Below are 21386 nucleotides of genomic sequence, written 5' to 3'. Positions count from 1 at the left end.
CAGAAATTTGCTTCCTTTTCCTAATTTGAGTTTCAGCTTTCTAAAATGAAACAGTAAGTTTAATATCTTATAAGTATTAAATTGTGATCACTATCAACCACAATTGATTGTTGGAACTTGTAAATTGACTATTAACAATAATACATGAGAAAAAAAAGATTCAAAGTACATTTATTGTCAAAAAATATATAAATTATACACCTTGAAATTTGTTTGCTTACAGGCAGCCACAAAGCAAGAAACACGAAGAATTCAATTAAAAATAAGAAAGAACTTAACCACCACAGATACTCACAGAGACAACAGCCAACAGATCAGTTCACAGCCTCATTGCTGCAGAGAGGAATGAACATTGCAGGAGAGCAAGTGAAATTAACCCAACCCTCAGACTTCCCAGTTTATCTGAAAGAGATGGATATTAACTATTCTTGAAAGCTCAAAGTTCAAAGTAAATTTTATTATCAGAGTACATATATGTCAGCACATACAACCCTGAGATTCATTTTCTTGTGGGTATAATCAGTAAATCTATAGAATACTAACTATAACAGGATTAATGAAAGATCATCCAGAATGCAGAAGGTAACAAATTGTGCAAATGCAAATATAAGTAAATAGCAATAAGTAATGACTACATGAGATAATGAGATAAAGAGTCCTTAAAATGAGATCATTGGTTGTAGGAGCATTTCAATGATAGGGTAAATGAGTGCAGTTATCTCTTTTTATTCAAGAGCCTGATGGTTGAGAGATAGTAAATGTTCCTGAACTGGTGGTATGAGTCCTGAGGCTCTTGTACCTTCTACCTGATGACAGCAGTGAAAACAGACCATGACTTGAGTGGTGGAGATCTCTGATGAAGGATGCTGCTTTCCTATGACAATGTTTCATGTAGATGTGCTCAATGGTTGGGATGTACCTTTCACAGGATTCTCCATTCAAAGGTCTTGGTGTTTCCAATGTCTTGTTAAACATAGGCACAAACAGACAAAGCAGTCTTTTAGTGAAGCACAATTAATTTTTCCACTTCAGAACAGAACCTGGAATAATATCATGAACTTAATGGGGTGTGAGTTATGGATAAGACTAAGACAGAGCTCTGATAGTTAAGAATATCAGAACAGAGTTATCAGATCAGGTTTACTGCTGCTGCAATATAGATTTGGAGATCTTTTTGCTTCTGAGTCCCAATACCCAGCAGTGTGACGAGGCTACATTTTGGATCTACTCTATCCCCTAGCGTTCGCTGAAATCTACCAGCAAAAGGACGTTTTGTATCAGCCTCATTTTGAAAGATTTCCCTTTGCTCCCACAGCCCAAAATACTCTTTCTTCCAAAATACTTTGTGCTACCAGATCTTGAGAAGCCCCATGTGTAAAATGCCCAGGAGTTCCTGAAACCTGAAACTCAACTATCATCTTGCAATGCCACCAAACATTGTGCTTCCTACGTACAATGCAGCTACATAGAATGACCACTCCCTAATGTTAAAAAACCCCAGCAACCAAATACTCCTGATTGTGGTTAAGCAATGCAGCCTTCTCTTCACCACTGATCATTACTCCATAGTTATTAACAAATAGCTGTGTGTTTCTGATCATTTCCCTATCTACTGTAATGTTATAAATTCCTGTCTGCCAAGACTACCTTATGCAATTTTGTAACTCTATTAGGCAGATTGTTTTACCCTTTTTTCAGCAGTTGACATCCACAACCCTACGATAACATGACTTGGGAATATAAAGACATGTCCTTGTTTGGTTTGCATCAATAGTTCAAAAGTTCCATTTACTATCAGAGAAATGTATGAAATATACATCCTGAAATTCTTGTTCTTTGCCAACATCCATGAAAACAGAAGAGTACCCCAAAGAACGTGATAGTTAAAAGATTAGAACCTCCACGCACAAGCAGCAGAAAAGCAACAACCACCCCCCACGTCCACGCACTTCCGCAAGAAAGCATCAGCACCCTCCGCCCAAGCGAGCAATAACAAAGGCCCCAGTAAAGAACAGAACCTGCAGTACAACAAAATTAATCATTCAATCGACAACACAACATGCCACAGGCTCCCTCTTGCTCCCTAATAAAGGGAGAAAGAGATGTCCCCTTTCACAGCGAGAGGGGAGACATCAGGTAGTTTATTTTATTTGGAGAAACAGCACAGTCACATGGTCATTCAGCCAACAAGCTTGCACCACCCACTTACACCCATGTGAGAAAGTAACCTACTAACTCATATGCATTTGGACTGTGGGAGGAAACCCAAGCAGTCACGGGGAGAATGTACAAAATCCTTACAGGCAGTGACGGGAATAGAACCCGGCTCACTGGTGCTGTAATAGTGTTACGTTAACTTTGCTTGTACATTGCACTGTCCTCAAAGGCAGACTTAGTACCAGATTTAGTATGAGTTCTACAATGTTTTGTTCAACATTAAGGCAAATTTTTCCGATGACATGCATGAATCTGAAACATTCTTTCTGCGCTAATTTTGGCTGACTTACAAGGGTGTTTCTAGCCTTTTGTATTTTTGTTTTCACATTTCCACAATCTGTACTTCTTTCAAAATGAGTTCCATCAGTATCTTAGTTCAATGAATGAGATTTGCTTCATCACAATTAAAGAAAAACTTAATACTCTACCTCAGTGGGTTGTCTAATTTAACAATCTACCTCACCACTTATTTCAGGGCAGATTCCACTCCCTTTACAGCCATTTACTGCTTAACCACCTGAGCAGAATTCTGAGTCCCAAAGTCAAACAAACTGTTTTTGAAATCTGTTTCTTGTTTTTAAGGTCATGACTGTAAGGTCAGATATTAATCAAAACTGACTCCCTTCCTGTCAGAAGCAAAGTCCACTAACCTTATTTGTTAATGATATCTGCTGAGATAATGCTACATTTAAGATTCCAGTGATCATTGGTATCGGTGAGAGTGAATAGTCACTGGAATCTTAAATTTATTCATTACCTTTAGGATTTTGGAAATCACTGCTGGCAAAATACATATTACTTGCAAGGCATTGTTTTTTTAAAGCAATTCTTTTTAAATTCCTAAAAAGAAATTGAGAACCAGAGAGAAATTTTTACTTACAATCTGAAAAGGGCAGTTCGAACTCCTGATGGTTTGAGATGGGATGCAAACTTTAATATTCAAGTTCAAGGTTAATGTCATCTGACTGTACATATACACAACCAGACAAAGTACCATTCCTCTGGGCCGTCACACGCAGAACATAAACCAAAATATTATACTATAAATAAGTTATTCAACTAGAATTCAAATTACATGTAGTAAAGTGCAGCACAGGTAAACAGCAAACAGTACAGTAAACAGCTCACTTGTCCTAGTGGCAAAACCTTGGAGGTGGTAGGATATTCACAAATCTCACAGTCCAAGGCAAGAAGCTGTTACCCAGTTTGGCAGTTTTAGTCCAGATGTTTCTGCACCTCATTCCTGTCAGCAGTGGGTCAAAGAGATTGTAGGGTGGGAGGTAGAGATCCTCAGCAATGCTTTGGGCCCTTCATCTGCAACATTCCTGGTAAATGCCACAAGTAGAGGGGAAGGAGACCCAAATGAGCCTCTCAGTGGTTTCTCCTGTTCTCTGTAGCATTTTGTGGTCCATTGCCTTGCAGCTTCCATATCATACAATGATGCAACCAGACAAGATACTCTGTAGAACGTTGTTAGAATAGGGGCAAGGAGCCTTGGATGCCTCAATGTCCTCAGAAAGTGAAGATACTGCTGTGCCTTCTTGATTAGTGTGAGATGTGGTGGGCCCAGGTTAGATTGTCTATGACGTGCATACCAAGGATCTTTGTACTCTTCACTCTCTCCACGGCAGAGCAATTGATGAGCATTGGAGAATGGTTGACCTGTGTCTTCCTTAAGTCCACAATCATCTCTTTTGTCTTGTCCATGTCGAGACTTCGATTGTTATTCTTGCACCATAATGTATGTATAAAGATCTTGTGACATACTGTTCAGCTTAAAAATAGATTCTTAAATTCCTTGGGAGTGTAAAAAAAGGCTCAAGGAAATTGTCAATTCCTTTACTGAGGTAAGGGGGAACAGATCAGATTTCTTCATGTAGGGACTTTCAATGAAAACATCAGTTCCAGAGCTCAGCAAATTTTCTAGCTCACATTACCAGCGTTGCACTGAGGAAGTATTGCACTGACAAGTGACATATTTTGGAGGCAATATTGGGAAAAAAGTCAAGTCTGTTCTCTGATTAAGACGTTTGCAGATAATACAATAGTTAGTTGATAGTGAGGAATACAATTGTACATTGTAGAAGGGTAGCTGGCGGGTAAACTGCCCTTGTTAGATCTCAACACCTCTCTGTGCAACTGGGTCTTGGACATCTTGACAGAAAACCACAGCTATTCTGTGTTGGCAGCAACATCTCCAGCTCCATCGTGCTAAGCACTAGTGCCCCCCATCCCCCCCACCCAAGAGCTGCATGCTCAGCCCACTGCTGACACATAACTGCACTGCTAGATCCAGTCCAAACTGAATCGTCAAATTCTCTGATAACACAACAGTGGCTGGCCTCATCAACAACAACAACAAGGTGGCGTATGGAGAGAAGATTGAGTGGCTGGTAGAATGGTGTGAGCATCACAACTTGAGACCCAGGACCAAAGAGATGATTGTGGACTTTAGGAAGGTACAGGCTGGCCCCTCCTGAATGCACGTAAATGTTGTGAAAGTTAGGAGAACACGTTTCTGGGAGTGCACAAAACGGATGATCTTGCCTAGTCCCTCAACACCACCTCTTTGGCCAAGAAAGCACAGCAGCATTACTTCCTGAGGAGATTGAGGTGAATGAGGTTTCCCTCCCCTCTCCACCCCCATTCTAATTGGTTTCTACAGGAGTACCATTGCTAGTGTCCTGACCAGCTGCAGCACAGTCTAGTACTGGAACAGCAAGCCATCTGACCATAAGTCCCTACGAAGGATTGCCCAGAGGGTCATCAGGATCTCTCTTCCACCCATCAGAGATATTTATCAGGAGCATTGCGTACATAAGCCCCTTAGTATTGTCAATTATCATCCCATTCATCCAACAACCTCTTTGATCCTCAACTATCAGGCAGGAGGTACCGTAGCATTTGGACAAGGATTGCTAGGATGGGAAACATCTTCTACTCCCAGGCTGTGAGACGATTGAAATCCCTGTCCCACCCAGGTCTAATCACACATGAAGCACAGATACTGTTCTACCATTTCCTTTTGTCTTGTGTCATAATTGCACTTCATTATTTGCCAATTTACTTGTGGTAATTTATAACCATATAACAATTACAGCACAGAAACAGGCCATCTCGGCTCTTCTAGTCTGTGCCGAACGCTTACTCTCACCTAGTCCCACTGACCCGCACTCAGCCCATAACCCTCCATTCCTTTCCTGTTCATATACCTATCCAATTTTGCTTTAAATGACAATACCGAACCTGCCTCTACCACTTCTACTGGAAGCTCGTTCCACACAGCTACCACTCTCTGAGTAAAAAAATTCCCCCTCGTGTTACCCTTAAACTTTTGGCCCTAACTCTCAACTCATGTCTTCTTGTTTGAATCTCCCCTACTCTTAATGGAAAAAGCCTATCCACGTCAACTCTATCTATCTCCCTCATAATTTTATATACCTCTATCAAGTCCCCCCTCAACCTTCTACGCTCCAAAGAATAAAGACCTAACTTGTTCAACCTTTCCCTGTAACTTAGGTGCTGAAACCCAGGTAACATTCTAGTAAATCTTCTCTGTACTCTCTCTATTTTGTTGACATCTTTCCTATAATTCAGTGACCAGAACTGTACACAATACTCCAAATTCGGCCTTACCAATGCCTTGTACAATTTTAACATTACATCCCAACTCCTATACTCAATGCTTTGACTTATAAAGGCTAACATACCTTTCTTCACCACCCTATGCACATGAGATTCCACCTTCAGGGAACTATGCACCATTATTCCTAGATCACTCTGTTCTACTGCATTTTTCAATGCCCTACCATTTACCATGTATGTCCTATTTGGATTATTCCTACCAAAATGTAGCATCTCACACCTATCAGCATTAAACTCCATCTGCCATCGTTCAGCCCACTCTTCTAACTGGCCTAAATCTCTCTGCAACTTTGAAAACCTACTTTATTATCCACAATGCCACCTACCTTACATCAAGGTCTGGTATGGAAACACCAATGCCCAGGAACAAAAAAGACTAGAGGATGTGTGAATATAAGCCAGTCATCACAGGAAAAAACCTCTCCACCACTGATTACACATAAGGAGTGCTGCCACAAGAAAGCAGTATCCATCACCAAGGACCCCTAACATCCAGGCCATGCTCCCTTCTTACTACTACCAAAGGGCAAGAGGTACAGAATTCTTATGTCCCACATCAAAGGCTTTAGGAACAGTTACTACTCTACAACCATCAGACTCTTCAAATCTGCAAGGATAACTTTATTCACCTCAATTTTGAACTGTTTCAACAACCTATAAACTCACTTTAAAGGATTCTACAACTCATATTCTCAGTACTATTCATTTATTTTTTAAAACTTACACCTTTTTTCTTATTTTGCACGTTGGTTGTCTTTTGTTTATGTATTTTTTTCATAAATTCTATCGTATTTCTTTACTTTCCTATAAATGCCTGCAAGAAAATTAATCTCAATGTGGTGTAGTATAAATTTATTTTGACTTTGACCAGGCAAGCCTTCAACATTGTCACCTCAACCTGTCCTGTGATACCCATGAGTGACTGCAGAGATCTCTTCTGGAAACACTTAAACTACTTTGTACACATTGATCTTGGCTGATAGCTTGATCTTTCAATGGTTTGTCACTTGAAAGGGCCAATGACCATGCAACTGACTGGCTCTGCTGATTTGAGCCACTGTATTCCCATGTTGAAGGAGCTCTCAGATGGGCTGCCACTCCCCCAAATACTTGAAATGATCAACTGTCTTCAGCTCAGAGCCACGGGTTCTAATGCTGAAAGGATTCACTGTAGAACCTGGAGCATCTGGGTGCAGGACCTCAGTCTTGGTGAAAATTATTGTCAGACCAAAAAATCCTGGGAATTTGGCAAACTTATTTAAAGGTCTACATGTGCTACTAGGAGTCTCTAGGGTCAGTCTCTCAAGCATCTTTTTGCTTCTTGCCATGAGAAGTGGAGGTTGAAGAATGAGTGTCCAGTTTGTACTTCAAGTACTCTCCTCTTTGAAGGTCATACAGGGGCACAATTCTGGGCAGATGTGAAAAACAGGTCGAACAGGACTGGATTGAGTACACAGTCCAGGAAACGGTGCTGAAGTGTACTGCTGGTGAGGACAAGACCATGCCATCATGGCATTTCATTATGCCATCATGAAATGGATGAATTTCCTGGGACAGGTGAGCTTTGTGAGGATGAGCCATTGCTCTTTGCTACAGACTGTTGAAGGCATTGGTTGGGTCCATGTGCTACTCAATGGATTTCTCTCAGACCTGTTTCAAAGATAAGACCATTTCCACGGTGCTGTAGCCTTGTCTGCAACTACACTGAGCCTCTCATAGCATTTCTTCCCAGACAGAGTTAATGGAACAGCCGAGGTTGGCCAGAATCTTGCCAGAAATTGATGAGAGGGATAGAATCAGAAGTAGAATCAGGTTTATTGTCACCAGCCTGGGTCGTGGAACTAGTTAACTTAGCAACAGCAGTTCAATGCAATACATGACAATATAGAAAGAGAAAATAAATACATCAATTGCAGTAAGTATATATATATAGCATATTGAATAGATTAAAAATAGTGCAAAAACAGAAATAGTATATGTATGTTAAAAAAAAGTGAAGTAGTGTTCATGGGTTCAATGTCCATTTAGGAATCAGATGGCAGAGGGGAAGAAGCTGTTCTTCAGTCGCTGAGTGTGTGCCTTCAGACTTCTGTACCTCCTACCTGATGGTAACAATGAGAAGAGGGCATGTCCTGGGTGACGGGGGTCCTTAATAATGGATGCCGCCTTTCTGAGGCACCACTCCTTGAAGATGTCTTGGGCACTACAGACACTAGTGCCCAAGATGGAGCTGACTAATTTTATGACTTACTGTAGCTTCTTTCAGTCCTGTGCAGTAGCACCATCCCCCCCAACCCCTGTACCAGACAATGATGCAGCCAGTCAGAATGCCCTTCATGGTAATCTATATACGGTAAGTTTTTGAGTATTTTAGTTAATAAACCAAATCCCTTCAAACTCCTAATGAAGTATAGCCACTGCCTTGCCTTCTTAATAGCTGCATTGATATGTTGGGGCCAGGTTAGATCTTCAAAGATCTTGGCATCTAGGAACTTGAAATCGTTTACTCTCTCCACTTCTGATCCCTCTATGAGGATTGGTTCGTGTTCCCATGTCTTACCTTTCCTGAGAGATCTTGGTAGTTGCCACAGTTTGCCTTTAGTTTTGAAGAGGGAGACAACTGAAACATCTCTACAGTCTTGTAGTATAGTCTCTTCCTCCTGAATGCTGGTTAGCATGTTTTGAAATGCATCCAGAGCGTAGAAGTCACCTGTTTTGAAGAGTTCAACAAGAAGACCATCTGTAACTATTGCTTGGTCAGAGCTGGTCTAACTAATTGCTTTCTTGACTTTGTCCAAAGTTGGGAATAGGTTAAGGTAATCTATATTCAGCTATATATGGATCATATCAAGACCTGCCAGGTTTACAGTAAAAGCCCTGCAGATAAGGTAGGAGAAATGCATCTCCCAACACTCAATGATATTTCCTTTGTCTTTGAGCAAGGTATTGCCAGCAGAGGAGTGGAGTATTGCTGGGTGTCAGAACAGTTTTTAATGTAATAAAACATTAATAATAATAATAATAATAATAATAATAATAATAATAATGTAATAAAGTCCAAGTCAGATTTGTGGATCACCTTCTGGTGTGATCCCAAGATTGATGAGATTCAGCACTTTATGATGTGAGAACTCTGCTTTTGCTCTGCCGTTGTAAATAGATCCCCTATATTTACATCCAAATTGCATTAATTGCAAGAACACATTGAGTTGTGGTAGCAGATTACAGAAAGCAGTCCTGTCATGAAAACATTCAGTGACCATTACACTTTGTTTCAAACCACTAAGCTGTGCTCACTTACTACAATGTGCTTTTATTTTTCCTGACAGTCTACTTAGCAGGATCTTGTCTAAAGCTTTGTTAATATCTATGCAGATCATGTCATTCATCCTTTTCGTTCCATTGTTAACCAGAGACAACTTTTCATGAACAAATTGACATTGATTGTCATTGCAATAAATTATTTATCTTTCTTTTGAAAATAGAAGGAAAGGTATTTTTTTTGGAAACAAAAATAAGTTTGATTAGCAGCTGCCAATTTACCACAGACGATTTGGTTAAAATGAATTTTGCCCCACAGCACCCCTTCATTCCTCGCGTTCACCCCGCGTTACGTCACACAGGAGTGACGTCGATAGTGGGCGTGGCCGCACCCGTCACTTTAGTTTCATTTTTTCTTCGAAATTATGAAGGAATTTCGCGCGACACTGTCGCAAAATAGTTTTCCGGGTGAAAGCCGAAGCCCCTTTAATTGGAGCTTTAAAGCGGCGGCCGCCTTGGGAGTCGTTAACGTTTAGTGAGACATAATGAGAGATAGGTTTGGCCAGAGCGCGGGAGGTTAGGCACTTGCACTCGGCTGTGAGGGGCTTGTGCCCTCTCGTCTGGTGGGTGGCTCGGAAAGTTTACAGGCAGGCCCGGCCCGGCCCGGCCGTACCGACAGAGCGCCGGGCTACCGCCGCCGCCGCCGCCGCCGCACCATCACCACTATCACTCATGGTACCGTGCCCTTGTTTTGCGCCCACCCTCTTTATTGCCATTATCACATCGGAGGTGCACGAACCTCGCGATAGTCTTTGCAGGAACGATGCGTGACGCTTAACTGATGCGAAGGTGACGGGGCTACTTGAAGACGCACCGCAGAGGTGTGTGATGGTTTGTCACCGGGGAGGGCGAGAGCTCCATGTTTGCAGACAAGTGTGAGCCCGTGTCAAATGATCAGCGGCTCCGGGCTTTTCTTTTCCCCCTCTAAAACACTTTGTCGTGTGTTGAGTGGCTGTGTGCAGGGGGGACCCGTGAGGCTGGTGCTAGCTGAGTATTAATGGGGGGGGGGGTGATGAAGGGGGGGTGATGGAGGCATTGTGTCGATGCCGACACTTGTATTTGAGTGTGCGTGTGTTTTTTTCTCTCTCTTAAAGTAGCTTGATGAGTGTCCAAAGTAACAGTGGAAGTTTGGAGGGGACGCCATCTTGGTCCCAGTTCTCCACGTCCCCAACGCCGGGAGCTTTGCAGACTAACACGGCACCTGTAAAGGCTAAAGAAGGTAATTCATTGCACACGCTTACCCGGCTCGAACTCTCTACTGTTTCTAAATGTGCTTCAGACACCTTTTGTAATGTTTTAATTTTTTTTAAGGGGGTGGGGTTCTCCATTTGCGAAGCAGTGGCACAGAAAGTGTTGCGGGTCCCAAGCGGGTTACTCCGAGGCCGTGGGTAGGAGGTACATTAGGTGGCTAATGGTTGATAGTGCGGTGCACACGCTATGAACCTTCAGGGGCAGCCTTTTGCACTTATTTGGGGCCTGGTGTCGTTTTAGATGAAACATTTTTATTTTGAAAAGGACCTCCGGTTTCATAAACCTCTGGCAGCGAAGTAATAAAAAGTGGAGCGGAGGCTTTACAGGAGCTATAACATGTTATGTTTACTCCATTGTGTTGTGCCCTCCCCTAAGCTAGAGATGAAGAAGAGGTCAGGGCTGGATTTGGGAGTCCATGATATTATTTCACTGCGAGTTTTGGCGGTTGACATACTGATTTGTAACGTGATACAGAGAGGTTAAGTAAATTTTATTTCTAAAAACGTATCCATTGCTGAACTCCATTGCCATTTTTGGCTATGCCAGTCACTGATGAGATTTTTTTTACAGTAAGTGGAAGGTATCAAACAGTGTACAAAGCATAACGCGGCACAGCATGGGGAAATTTTGGATTGTCATTATCAAAGAGAGATTGTCTTTTTGGCAACTGCAGCCATCCTTCCCACGACCTGAAGTAGGTTTCGAAACCTAATGGCTTCCGAATTTTAATAAAACTTGATCTGAAAATACGATGGAATTTCACTATAATGAATAGACCCATCAATTAATATATGAAAATACATAAGTTTGCTTAATATCTTGTGGTATTTGTGAGTAACACTTCTCTGCAGGCATTTTGCTGTACATATAAATATATTAATTTTATTCAAAGTTAAAGCATAGCCTAAAAATCCTTAAAAATATAGATAAGACACAAAATGCTGGAGGAATTCAGCAGGTCGGGCAGCATCTATGGAAATGATTAAACAGTCGACTTTTCAGGCCTAGACCCTTCTTTAGGGCTTTATAGGAAGGGGGAAGATGCCAGAATAAAAAGGTGGGGTAGGGAAAGGAGAATTAGCTAGCAGGTGATAGGTGAAGCCAGGTGGGTGGGAAAAGTAAGGGGTTGGAGAAAAAGGAATCATTTTTTTTTTAAAAAAAGCTGCCTGCATAACTTTAAACTTTAATTTAGAATTCTTAGATTGTCAGTAAGTATTGCAATTTAAACTAGGCAATATCTTTTTATCAATTGAAATGGAATCAACTGTTGACTAGCTAGAATGATATTTCTGTGAAATTGTTTTACACATTTAGAATATCTAGAAGAAAATTTGTTCTTTATTCCTAATGGAGTGGAAGCTATTTAACAATACATGTTTATGTTTGTGCTATTTAACTCTTATATATTATGATCTAGACAATAATTTCTCACTTTAAAAATTGCAGTTCATGTTAAAATTGCATGACTCTGGGGAAAGTAGTTAATTAACTGAGAACCACAGAAAAATAGAATATACATTTGCACAAATTATTTTGTACACTTAAAAGATAATACTATGTGAAAACTGGAAAAAAATTGAATGCTCTCTGGAACAGTATGTATTTCAGAATAAGTCAAACTTAATTTTTAAATTTTCAGTATGCTGTTTCATGAAGTGTTCATTTATAATTGTTGAACAATTCAGTAATGTTAAATATGGCTTGTATGAATGTTAATTTTAAGATTCAAATTCTAGTGTATTGACAGTTCTTCACGTCTCAGCATATTGATAGATCACATTTTCTTCTAGATATTCTAAATATGTGTAAAACAATTTTACAGAAATATTCTAGCTAGTTGTCTATACTTGAGGTCGTAATATTATGCTTCAAACATTTAAACATTTTTCAGTGGAATAAATTGTAAAAAGAATTGAAAAGTGTGTTTGCATTGATGTTTGAAATTCAAGTTTTCTTAAGTCAACAATGAAGTACTTGGTTCTCCCAAAGTCTCGGTAATATGAAGTCCGTTGCATATAAATTATAAAGAGGGATCTGAATCTAATCTCAACTGTGCAATCACCATTACCACCTAACCTTTTGCCGCCTTACTTAACAAATACTTATCTCCTTCTGACTTTAAAAACAACAAAAAATATGCTGTTATTTATTTTTGTTATGTTATCTTTGCCTCATCCATCTTGGATGGATGACTCTTTTATTTTTAAACAGTGACCACTAGTTCTAGATTCTCTTACATGAGTAAACACTCACTGTACATCCATCTTGTCAAGATTCCTCAATATGTTTTATTCTACAGGTCTGTCACCCTAAACAAAAGTGCAGACAAGCTTGAAGTGTCCAACTTTATCTGTATAACAAAACTAGCTGTTCCTGTTATTAATCTGGTAAACGTCTGAACATCCTTCTTTAAATAAGGAAACCAATACAGGACACTAATCCCAGATGAATTCTCACCGATGCACAACCTCATGTTTATACGCTGTTAACTTTTCTGATTGCTTGCTTTGATCTTCCCAAAGAAAACAGCACCAGTCAGAGAGGGCAAAATTAATTTTGGAGAAAAATGTTCTTCACTTTGAGATTCCTAATGAGATCTCCACCATTAGCAAAGTTGCTATTAACTCAATCAGTTCTCTTTGTGTGACATAAAAAAAGTGTAAATTGCTCTCAGCTAAGTACAGACAGATGTGTTCTAGAACTAAGTTGTTTTAGTACTGTCACAGCCCTGACATCTCCCTTGTGTGGAAAATTGTTTTGATGGGTTCACTGCACAAAAAAAATCAGGTCAAATCCAACCTGGTCAATTTCTGCTCATTCAGTCTATTCTCAACCCTCAACAAAGCCATTCAATGTTGTCAACATTGTTCTAAATCAGTATTTATTCACAACTAAGCTGATTGAGTCCATTATACCTGTGCTCCAAGCATGGACTGAAAGAGTTGAATTCTAGTGGTGAGTGAATGCATGACCTGATAATCAAGACATTGTTTGGTTAAGTATAGTACTATGGATCCCTGTCGAAACTGGAGTCTGTGCGTATCAAATTTAAAATTTCCACTGGAATTGTGCCTTGAGCAAAAGCAGATGGTTGCTGGAAGTCAGTTAGCCCACCCCTAAGACATTTGTATAAGAGCTTAATGGGGCACCCTGGGTCCAGCCTACAGCTGCTTCCTCCTGTACCAGTATCAGAAAAGGGATATTTCCTAATGATGGCAGTATTCAATTTCATATGCTAGTCAAAAATGCCTTTGTATAGCTAGACCTAGATAAAATTTCTTCATAAGCTGATAAATATCAACCATCTTTTATGGCACACAAGTGCTGGACCTAATTTCTAATGAGTGAGTGAGTGAGTCCAGCCATTGATACTTGACATTCTATTTCATTACCCCAGTGTAGTCTCCCATCATCATTGTAGATGTGCAATGCTTGGACATGATTGATCAGAAACTCAAATCAGACAAAAAAAATGCATGTTAGAGGCTGTGTGTCCTATGAGTGACTTGTCTCTGATATTCCAGATCCATTTACCAGGCATGTCACAGTGATGTAATGACTTGGATGAGTGTAGCTCCAATGAACTCAAAACTCAGTACTGTCCAAGACTAAGTAATCTACTTAATTAGCAATCTAGCCACCAGCTTAGCAATCAGTTCTTCTATCACTGGTGCACCATGACTTTGAATTGCACTGCTGTTGCTTGATTGGGTTTCCTGTTTATTATTTAGTTCCCAAATTTGCAACCTATACCACTAAACAAATAAGTGTAGTAGGTACTTGGGGATCCCACAACTTGCAGCATTCTCTTTATGTTGCCTGAAATCCTGAATTCGGAATGGAACACTGTTACTTCATTACTGATCTAAGTCCTGGAACCCTTGACGCATCACTTGACTATTGTCATCATTACCTGAAGAACTGTACAGATTCAAGAAGGCAGCTAAATTCTATTTTCTCATGGACATTTAGGAATAAACACTGAAGGCTAGCCTTCCCAGCAATGTTCACCTTTCACTAAATGAATAAAATAATATAGGAAAACCATCCTTCAAATGGAGATATAGTATGTGTACATTTGTTGCATAATAGATCAATTTCGGTTAACTGTAAGGTAATTTTAGAAGAGCCAATCAAACATAAAGGGCATAAATGAGAAAGACATTAATATTCCTGTTTTTTGTCAGTTTTATAGTATGATAGTAAACTTTTAATAATTGGAACTTTCAGGAGTATTACATTCATTAAACTTTGTAGTATGCGTTATAACTTAAAAGGATTTTCAGTTAGTGTTTACAGCCTTGGAGGTAATCAGTCATATGTTTTGTTACAGGCCTATTTTTGTATTTTGTAAGTATGATATTTAGAAGTCATGAACTATTGGGTTTGTGTTAAGTAGCCTAACCTGAAATTGAAACAAAATTGGCCAAGACTTCTTGGGAAGGTATCTGTCTATGCCATTTTCTTTGGGCAGATAATTCAGTTTAAGCTTCAGAGATGTTTTATTGTAGTCTTTAGAGTACAAACAACAATCAATTGGTCCAAGAGAATTTTAGCTAATTCTGAAATTAATTTAAATTGTTTGTGAAGCAGGTGAAATAGGAAAAACTGACATTGATTCACTTGTATTTTATGATATTTTTATATGTTTGGTAACCAATTTTAAACTATGCAACAAGCTTGATGTTTAATCTGTTTAAATATCCGTAAGTGCATATTTGATTTATTTGATGTCATCCTTCCTAGTTATATACAGGACTGTTTTCTCTGATGCAGATATTACCCTATTCTGCTCTTACCTTCATTGCAATCTAAAATATGAAACCCATATTTTACATTACCTGTAATTTTGATTCAAAACGTGTATGATATCAAAAAGCTTTTATTTCCTTAAAATGGATCAAGATGTGCAAAATGAGATTGTTTGGGGATCCTTTGTATTGAATGTTAGAAACATTGAGTCTGTTGTACCATTCAAACATGGCTGTTTTATTTTCCCTCTCAATCCCTTCTCTTGCCTTCTCTCCATAAGCTTTGACCATTTTGCTAATCAAGAAACTTATCAATCTTCTCTGAGTATACCCAGATTCACCACCTTCTGGCTAAAGAAATTCCTTCTCATTGCTTTGAAAGGGACGGCCTTCTGTTCTAAGGCTGTGTTCTCTGGAGCTAGATTCTTCCACTATTGGAAACATCCTCTCCATGTACACTCTATCTAGGCCTTTAAATATTCAGTAGATTTCAATGAGGATCTCCCCCTCATTCTTCAAAATTACAGTGAGTGCGGGTCCAGAGCCGTCAAAAGTTCCTTATGCATTATCCTTTTCATTCCCGGGATAATTCACATAAACCCTTTCTGGTCTCTCTCCATTGCCAGCATATACTTAGATGTGAGGTCCAAAATTGCTCACGATACTCCAAATATAGTATGACCAATGTCAGTGTTACATCCTTGCTTTTATATTGTTAGCCTTCTGGAAATAAATGCTAACATTGCATTTGCCTTCCTTACTACATTAATCTGTTCTATATAATAGTGCATGTGGATTTCACTGTACCCTTGATAAGTTTTCAAAAAATTACTTTGACAATTTACATTGAATTATCCAGTTATTTGAAATGATACAAGCAGTGGAATAATGTATGAATTTAGCGCTCTAAGTTAGAAGTTGCTGATAAATTTTGTGAACAGAATTTCAACACTTTTTCCATTTAGTGGAAAAAGCATTTGGTTATGTTTAAGCAAGAAGATGTCAGACTAAGTGTTTCTGACTGCTTAGCCATTTTGTTAAGCTTCAAAAATGTGGGGAGTAAAACATTTCTTTATGTAGAACAAAAGCTTGTTTTTATTACACTTGAGTTTAATTAGGAAACAGAGCCTATTACATAATTATTAACCTCCTGCCACTCCCATGCTTAACGTAGTTTATTTTTCAAATGTGAATACAAATAAATTATTCTTTACAAATAACAGTCCAAATGGGTCTAACACAGGATGGTATGGGAAGCACAGAGAGGATTGCTTGAGCTTCAGGGATTTGTGTCCCTTTATTAGCTTTGGGTTAGATACCAGAAGATCATGGGTAATGTTTTTCCCTGTATTCAAAAAGGGCAGCAGGGATAAACTAGCAAACAGCAGGCCAATGAATTTTGCACCAATAGCAAGTAAATTATTGGAAAACATTCTAAGGGGCAAGGGTATATACACGTAGAAAATAAGTGACTAGTTAGGAATCAGCATGGTTTTGTGTAATTGAATTCCTGTTCAACAAATTTGCGAATTTTGTAGAGGTAATTATGAAAATTGAAGGTAGCATGTTAGCCTTAAACAATGTGGACTTTATCAAGGCTTTTGACAATTTTGAATGGTATGCAGTAAGGAAGATTAGAGCACTTTAGAGCAAACAGCATACAAAATTGGCTTGGTGATCGGAGGCAGAGGATAGTTATGTTATTTTCCTGACTGGAAATCTGTAGCGCTGGGACCTTTGTTGTTTGTCTTGTCTATTAATGATTTGCATCAGAATGTAATGTGACTGATTATTAAGTTGGACAATGACAGAAAAATTGGAGCAATAGATAGAGGTACAAAGTGAAAGGACATAGAGGGACTTAGATTAGTTAGCCATTTGGGTGGAGCGGTAGCAGATGGAATTTAATTCAGACAAGTGTGAGGTAATGATTTTTGGGACATCAGCTATAACAGAGATTGTACTGTAAATGGCAGGGACGTCAAGAGTATTGATGAACACAGTGACCCACATAGATGAGGGGTAGGGTAGTGAAGAAGGTATTTGGTACGTTTGCCTTTGTAGGCCAAGGAATTGCATATAGGTTTGAAATGTAATGCTACAGTTGAGTTTATGTACATTTCTGGTTGGCACGGTGCATAGAGGATGTGGTAGCATTGGAAAGAGTGCAGTAGATATTCACCAGCATCTTTCTAGGAATAGAGGGTTTTATTTTAGAGGAGATATTGGATAGGTTGCATTAATTTTCATTGGAATGTAGGATGCTGAAGTGTGATCTTTGCAATTATAAAGTTATGAGGGCATAGGTAGGGTAAATAGTCTTTTCCCTAGGTTGTGCATTGGTTTAAGCTGAGCAGGAAAAAAAATTAGAGATCTGAGGGTGGTGGTTACATGAAACAAGTTGTCATAGGAAGTTATAGAAGCAGATACAATTGCAGCATTTAAAAGGCTTTTGGACAGGTAGTTGGATAAGGAGATATGGGCAAATCAGAATAGCACAGTTAGGTGTCACTGCTGGTATGGACGCACATGTTGGGCAGAGAGACCCATCTGTTGTGTACCTCTGACTTGAATATGCTGATAGTCAATTCATCTATATGATTATCAGCCTATTTCTAAATCATAAAATTATCTTGATAAATTAAGGTTTATTAACTTGAATTTTTTAATGTAGAGGTCCATTGATTTACTGTTTTTTGCATACTTTTAAACAGTCAAATGCCCTCAAATATGAAAGCTCCCTTTTTATAGAAATGATGTATCAATCTTCCAATTATATGTGCTATCCCTTATATGTTTTTACATTTTATACATAATATACATTTTAGGAACCGTTCTGGATTACCAGTTCAATCTTTCAATTCTCATTTTACCAGGTGAAATCTAACTTTAATTTTAGTTTGCTTTCTTGTTTTCTAAATCTACCACACTGCTTTATAGTTGCATCCAAAATTTATTTGCTAATATTATTTTTCAGTGCGCACTATTGATAAAACAATTCTGTGCTTTCTGTTCAGTGCCATAAGTTGTATATTATGTTTCTTGATTTTAAAGGTTGTTATTACTCAGGTTCTGAAACAACTCTGTGGTTAACTCTCAAACAGAATAAATGAAGTCTAAATGATTATAAAGTTATTTAATGTTTAGAAATCCTTTTCTGGACATAATTTTTCTTGCAATATAAATGATCAAATAATTTAAAATGATCTTCAGTGATAGCTTATAGCATAATTTTCATATAATGCAATCTGAAATTTCCTTTTAAGAGAAGTGAGATTCTGGTGAATTATTTTCCAAATTGAAATCAGACTTTCTGCATTTTCCAAGCTCATGACAGCAAAATAGATTTGGGAAGAATTGTTAAACATGTTAATTTACTTACTGTGGAATTAAAAGTGTAGTTTCAAAATTCAGAAAAAATACTGTCCAGTGATCAAATCTGCCACAGCTTTGGCACTTCTCTTCCGGTTCTAATCCAATTTTTAAAAATTAACCTCCTTAGTCTTGGCAGTTGTAGTACTCATGCTTTTACTGAACCTCTTCAGGTGACTTGGGGTAGATTCCTGAGCAGCTGAAATGAAATTCACTGAATGATGTGGTTTTGGTTATTGAATGGATAATATCTTTATAATGATTTTAAGCAAATTCTTCCTTAGCATTTTGGCTTACCTTGGTACTTGGTGGTCTTGGTTGGAATCTTAATTTGTGCTTTGAAGAAAATGTATTTAGTTCTGTTTGTGCAGTGTATTTATTTAGAGTAGTATAAATGGTGAATGAAGAATAATGCGGCATCCGTTCTTTTCTCTCAGAAAACAGATAAACTGCTCTGAAGTAAACTTTCTCAAGTGAAACTCATGTGTGATGTCCTATTTCCACCCTTGTATTATAAACTGCAGCAATTCCCAAAAAAAAATTCTGTATGTAACATCTGTGTGACTTCCATGGTTTCTTTAACTCAAACCACTACAGTGTTGATGTATAATTATTTATTAGAACAGTATCTCTTCCATGAACTTTCATCTGTTTTGGAGAGTGTAATCATTTTTTTTTATGTACACATACACATTGCTGGTGTTATTGTTCCTTTTAAAAAATTATTTTCCTATCCTCTAAGCTTGCCAGAGTTAAGCACTTATTGAAGACCATAAACTAATGACAAAATGAAAATTACTAACAGGAAAGAAAGGTGAGATTTAATTTTCAAGTGTACTATTCCAATATAGCATATAGGAATGCTGTGATCTATTGTAATAAGATTGCTTTCCAATAACAACACAATTTTCCTTTTTGCCGGTTATGCTATTAAGTTATTGTAGTATCCTTTTAGCAGAATTCTACCAAGTAAAGATTTTCTTAATTTTCCATTAGACTATTAAACGGCTTGAGTCCTGCCATGATTTTGAGGTTTTTAAGGCTTATCTGAATTACAAAATTAAGATCTTTGATCCATATATTTTTAACCTCTCACTTTAGCAGTCTGCAGTACCCACCTGCTTAAGGCAGGCTTCAGTTATACTGCTACCTAAGAAGAATGTGGTAACCTGCCTCAATGACCATCTTCGAGTAGCACTTGCATCCACAGTGATGAAGTGCATTGAGAGGATGGTGACGAAATATCAACTCCTGCCTTAGAAGTGATTTGGATCTGCTCCAGTTTGCCTACAGTCACAACAGGTCAATAGTCGGTGCCATTTTATTGACTCTTCACCCAAGCTTGGAACATCTGGACAGCAAAGATATGTACATCAGGATGCTCTTTATTGACTACAGTGCGGCATTCACTACTATCATATCCTTAAAACTAATCAATAAGCTTCAAGACCTTGGCCTCAATACCTCGTGCACCTGGATTCTTGATTTCCTCACTTGCAGACCCCAGTCATTTCAGATTGTCAACAGCATCTCCTGTACAATCTTTACAAGGCTGTGTGCTTAGCCCCCTGCACTACTTACTTTATACTTACGACTGTGAGGCTAAGGACAGCTCCAATGCTATATTGAAGTTTGCTGATGACACCACTGCCATTGTCTGAATTGGCACATAGGAGGAAGATTGAAAATCTGGCTGAGTGGTGCAACAATAACCACCTCTCACTCAATGTCAGTGAGATGAAGAAGAAGATTATTGACTTCAGAAGGAGGAAACCAGAGGTCCATGGGGGAATCAGAAGTAGAGATTGTGTCAGTAACTTAAAATTCTGGTGTTATCATTTCTGAGGACCTGCCCTGGGCCCTGCATGTATGTGCAATTATAGAACCATAGAGCATTACAGCACAGAGACAGGCCTTTTGGCCCTTCTTGGCTGCGCCGAACCATTTTTCTGCCTAGTCCCACTGACTTGCACCTGGACTATATCCCTCTATACCCCTCTCATCCATGTAGCCGTCCAAGTTTTCCTTAAATGTTACAAGTGAACCCGCATTTACCACTTCATCTGGCAGCTCATTCCACACTCCCACCACTCTTTGTGTGAAGAAGCCCCCCCCCCCCCCCCCAATATTCCCTTTAAACTTTTCCCCACTGGGCAATATCTTCCAAGATCCAACTTGCTGTCAAGAAATTTGTATTTTGTGGCCGTACTACACTGCAATACATAGTAATAAAAATGATAAAATCCAAAAAGTATATATAAAGTATAAATTAAATAAGTAGTACAAAAAGAGAGGGAAGCAATATTGAAGTGTGTATAGGTTCATGGTCCATTCAGTAATCTGGTGGCAGAGGGGAAGAAGCTGTTCTTAAGAGTTACAGTAGTGATATTGGTGATGCACTCTAGTGCAGTTAATGTAGCATTGATATGCTATCTGTGTAAACAGAAGCTTTCTGAGTTTTAATCTGAAGCCTGTAATGCTGCATGCCTTGGCTTCTGCAGTCCTTTATTGCACATCTACCTTGGCAGTACGTAGGATGAGTCTACAAAGAAAGTACTGTTGATGCTACAAATACATGGTCACTGTGAAGATAAAGGTGTTAGTGCAACCTTTGGCTCTAAGCAAAATCCTTCAGACCTATTCTAATCCCCTCCATCAAACCTTCTAAACTCCAGGATGTACTCTCTTCTTACTGCTGGCCATCAGGAAGAAGGTACAGGAGACTCAGGACTCACACCACCAGGTTCAGGAACTATTATTACCCCTCAACCATCAGGCTCTTGAACCAAAGGGGATAACTTCACTTAACTTCACTTTCCCTATCATTGA

At 38.9% G+C, this 21386-nt stretch overlaps 1 protein-coding gene and 1 long non-coding RNA gene across 6 annotated transcripts in view; one reads left to right on the top strand and one right to left on the bottom strand.

The window, feature by feature from the left end:
- Positions 1 to 204: 204 nt before the first annotated feature.
- LOC140728496 (uncharacterized) lies at positions 205 to 10061 on the bottom strand. The gene is made up of 3 exons (XR_012099086.1): positions 9923 to 10061; positions 8423 to 8572; positions 205 to 963 (listed from the first exon to the last, which is right to left on the bottom strand). It is a non-coding gene; the product is annotated as an uncharacterized lncRNA (long non-coding RNA).
- Positions 9555 to 21386, top strand: part of tlk1a (tousled-like kinase 1a) — a 137491-nt gene continuing 125659 nt past the window's right edge. Inside the window, exons 1-2 of one of the 5 annotated variants that reach the window (XM_073047286.1) lie at positions 9555 to 9858; positions 10281 to 10402. In XM_073047286.1, the coding sequence (XP_072903387.1) occupies positions 10285 to 10402 (118 nt within the window). In that variant the 5' untranslated portion in view covers positions 9555 to 9858; positions 10281 to 10284. Of the gene's footprint in view, positions 10005 to 10042; positions 10059 to 10277; positions 10403 to 21386 lie in introns of those variants that run through there. The other 4 variants (XM_073047285.1, XM_073047284.1, XM_073047283.1 and 1 more) reach the window with 4 other exon arrangements.

This window comes from Hemitrygon akajei, chromosome 5 (assembly GCF_048418815.1).
Source record: "Hemitrygon akajei chromosome 5, sHemAka1.3, whole genome shotgun sequence".
In the NCBI taxonomy this organism is placed as follows: domain Eukaryota; kingdom Metazoa; phylum Chordata; class Chondrichthyes; order Myliobatiformes; family Dasyatidae; genus Hemitrygon; species Hemitrygon akajei.
The sequence above is the reverse complement of the archived record's forward strand: the minus strand, read 5'-3'. Positions and strand labels throughout refer to the sequence as shown.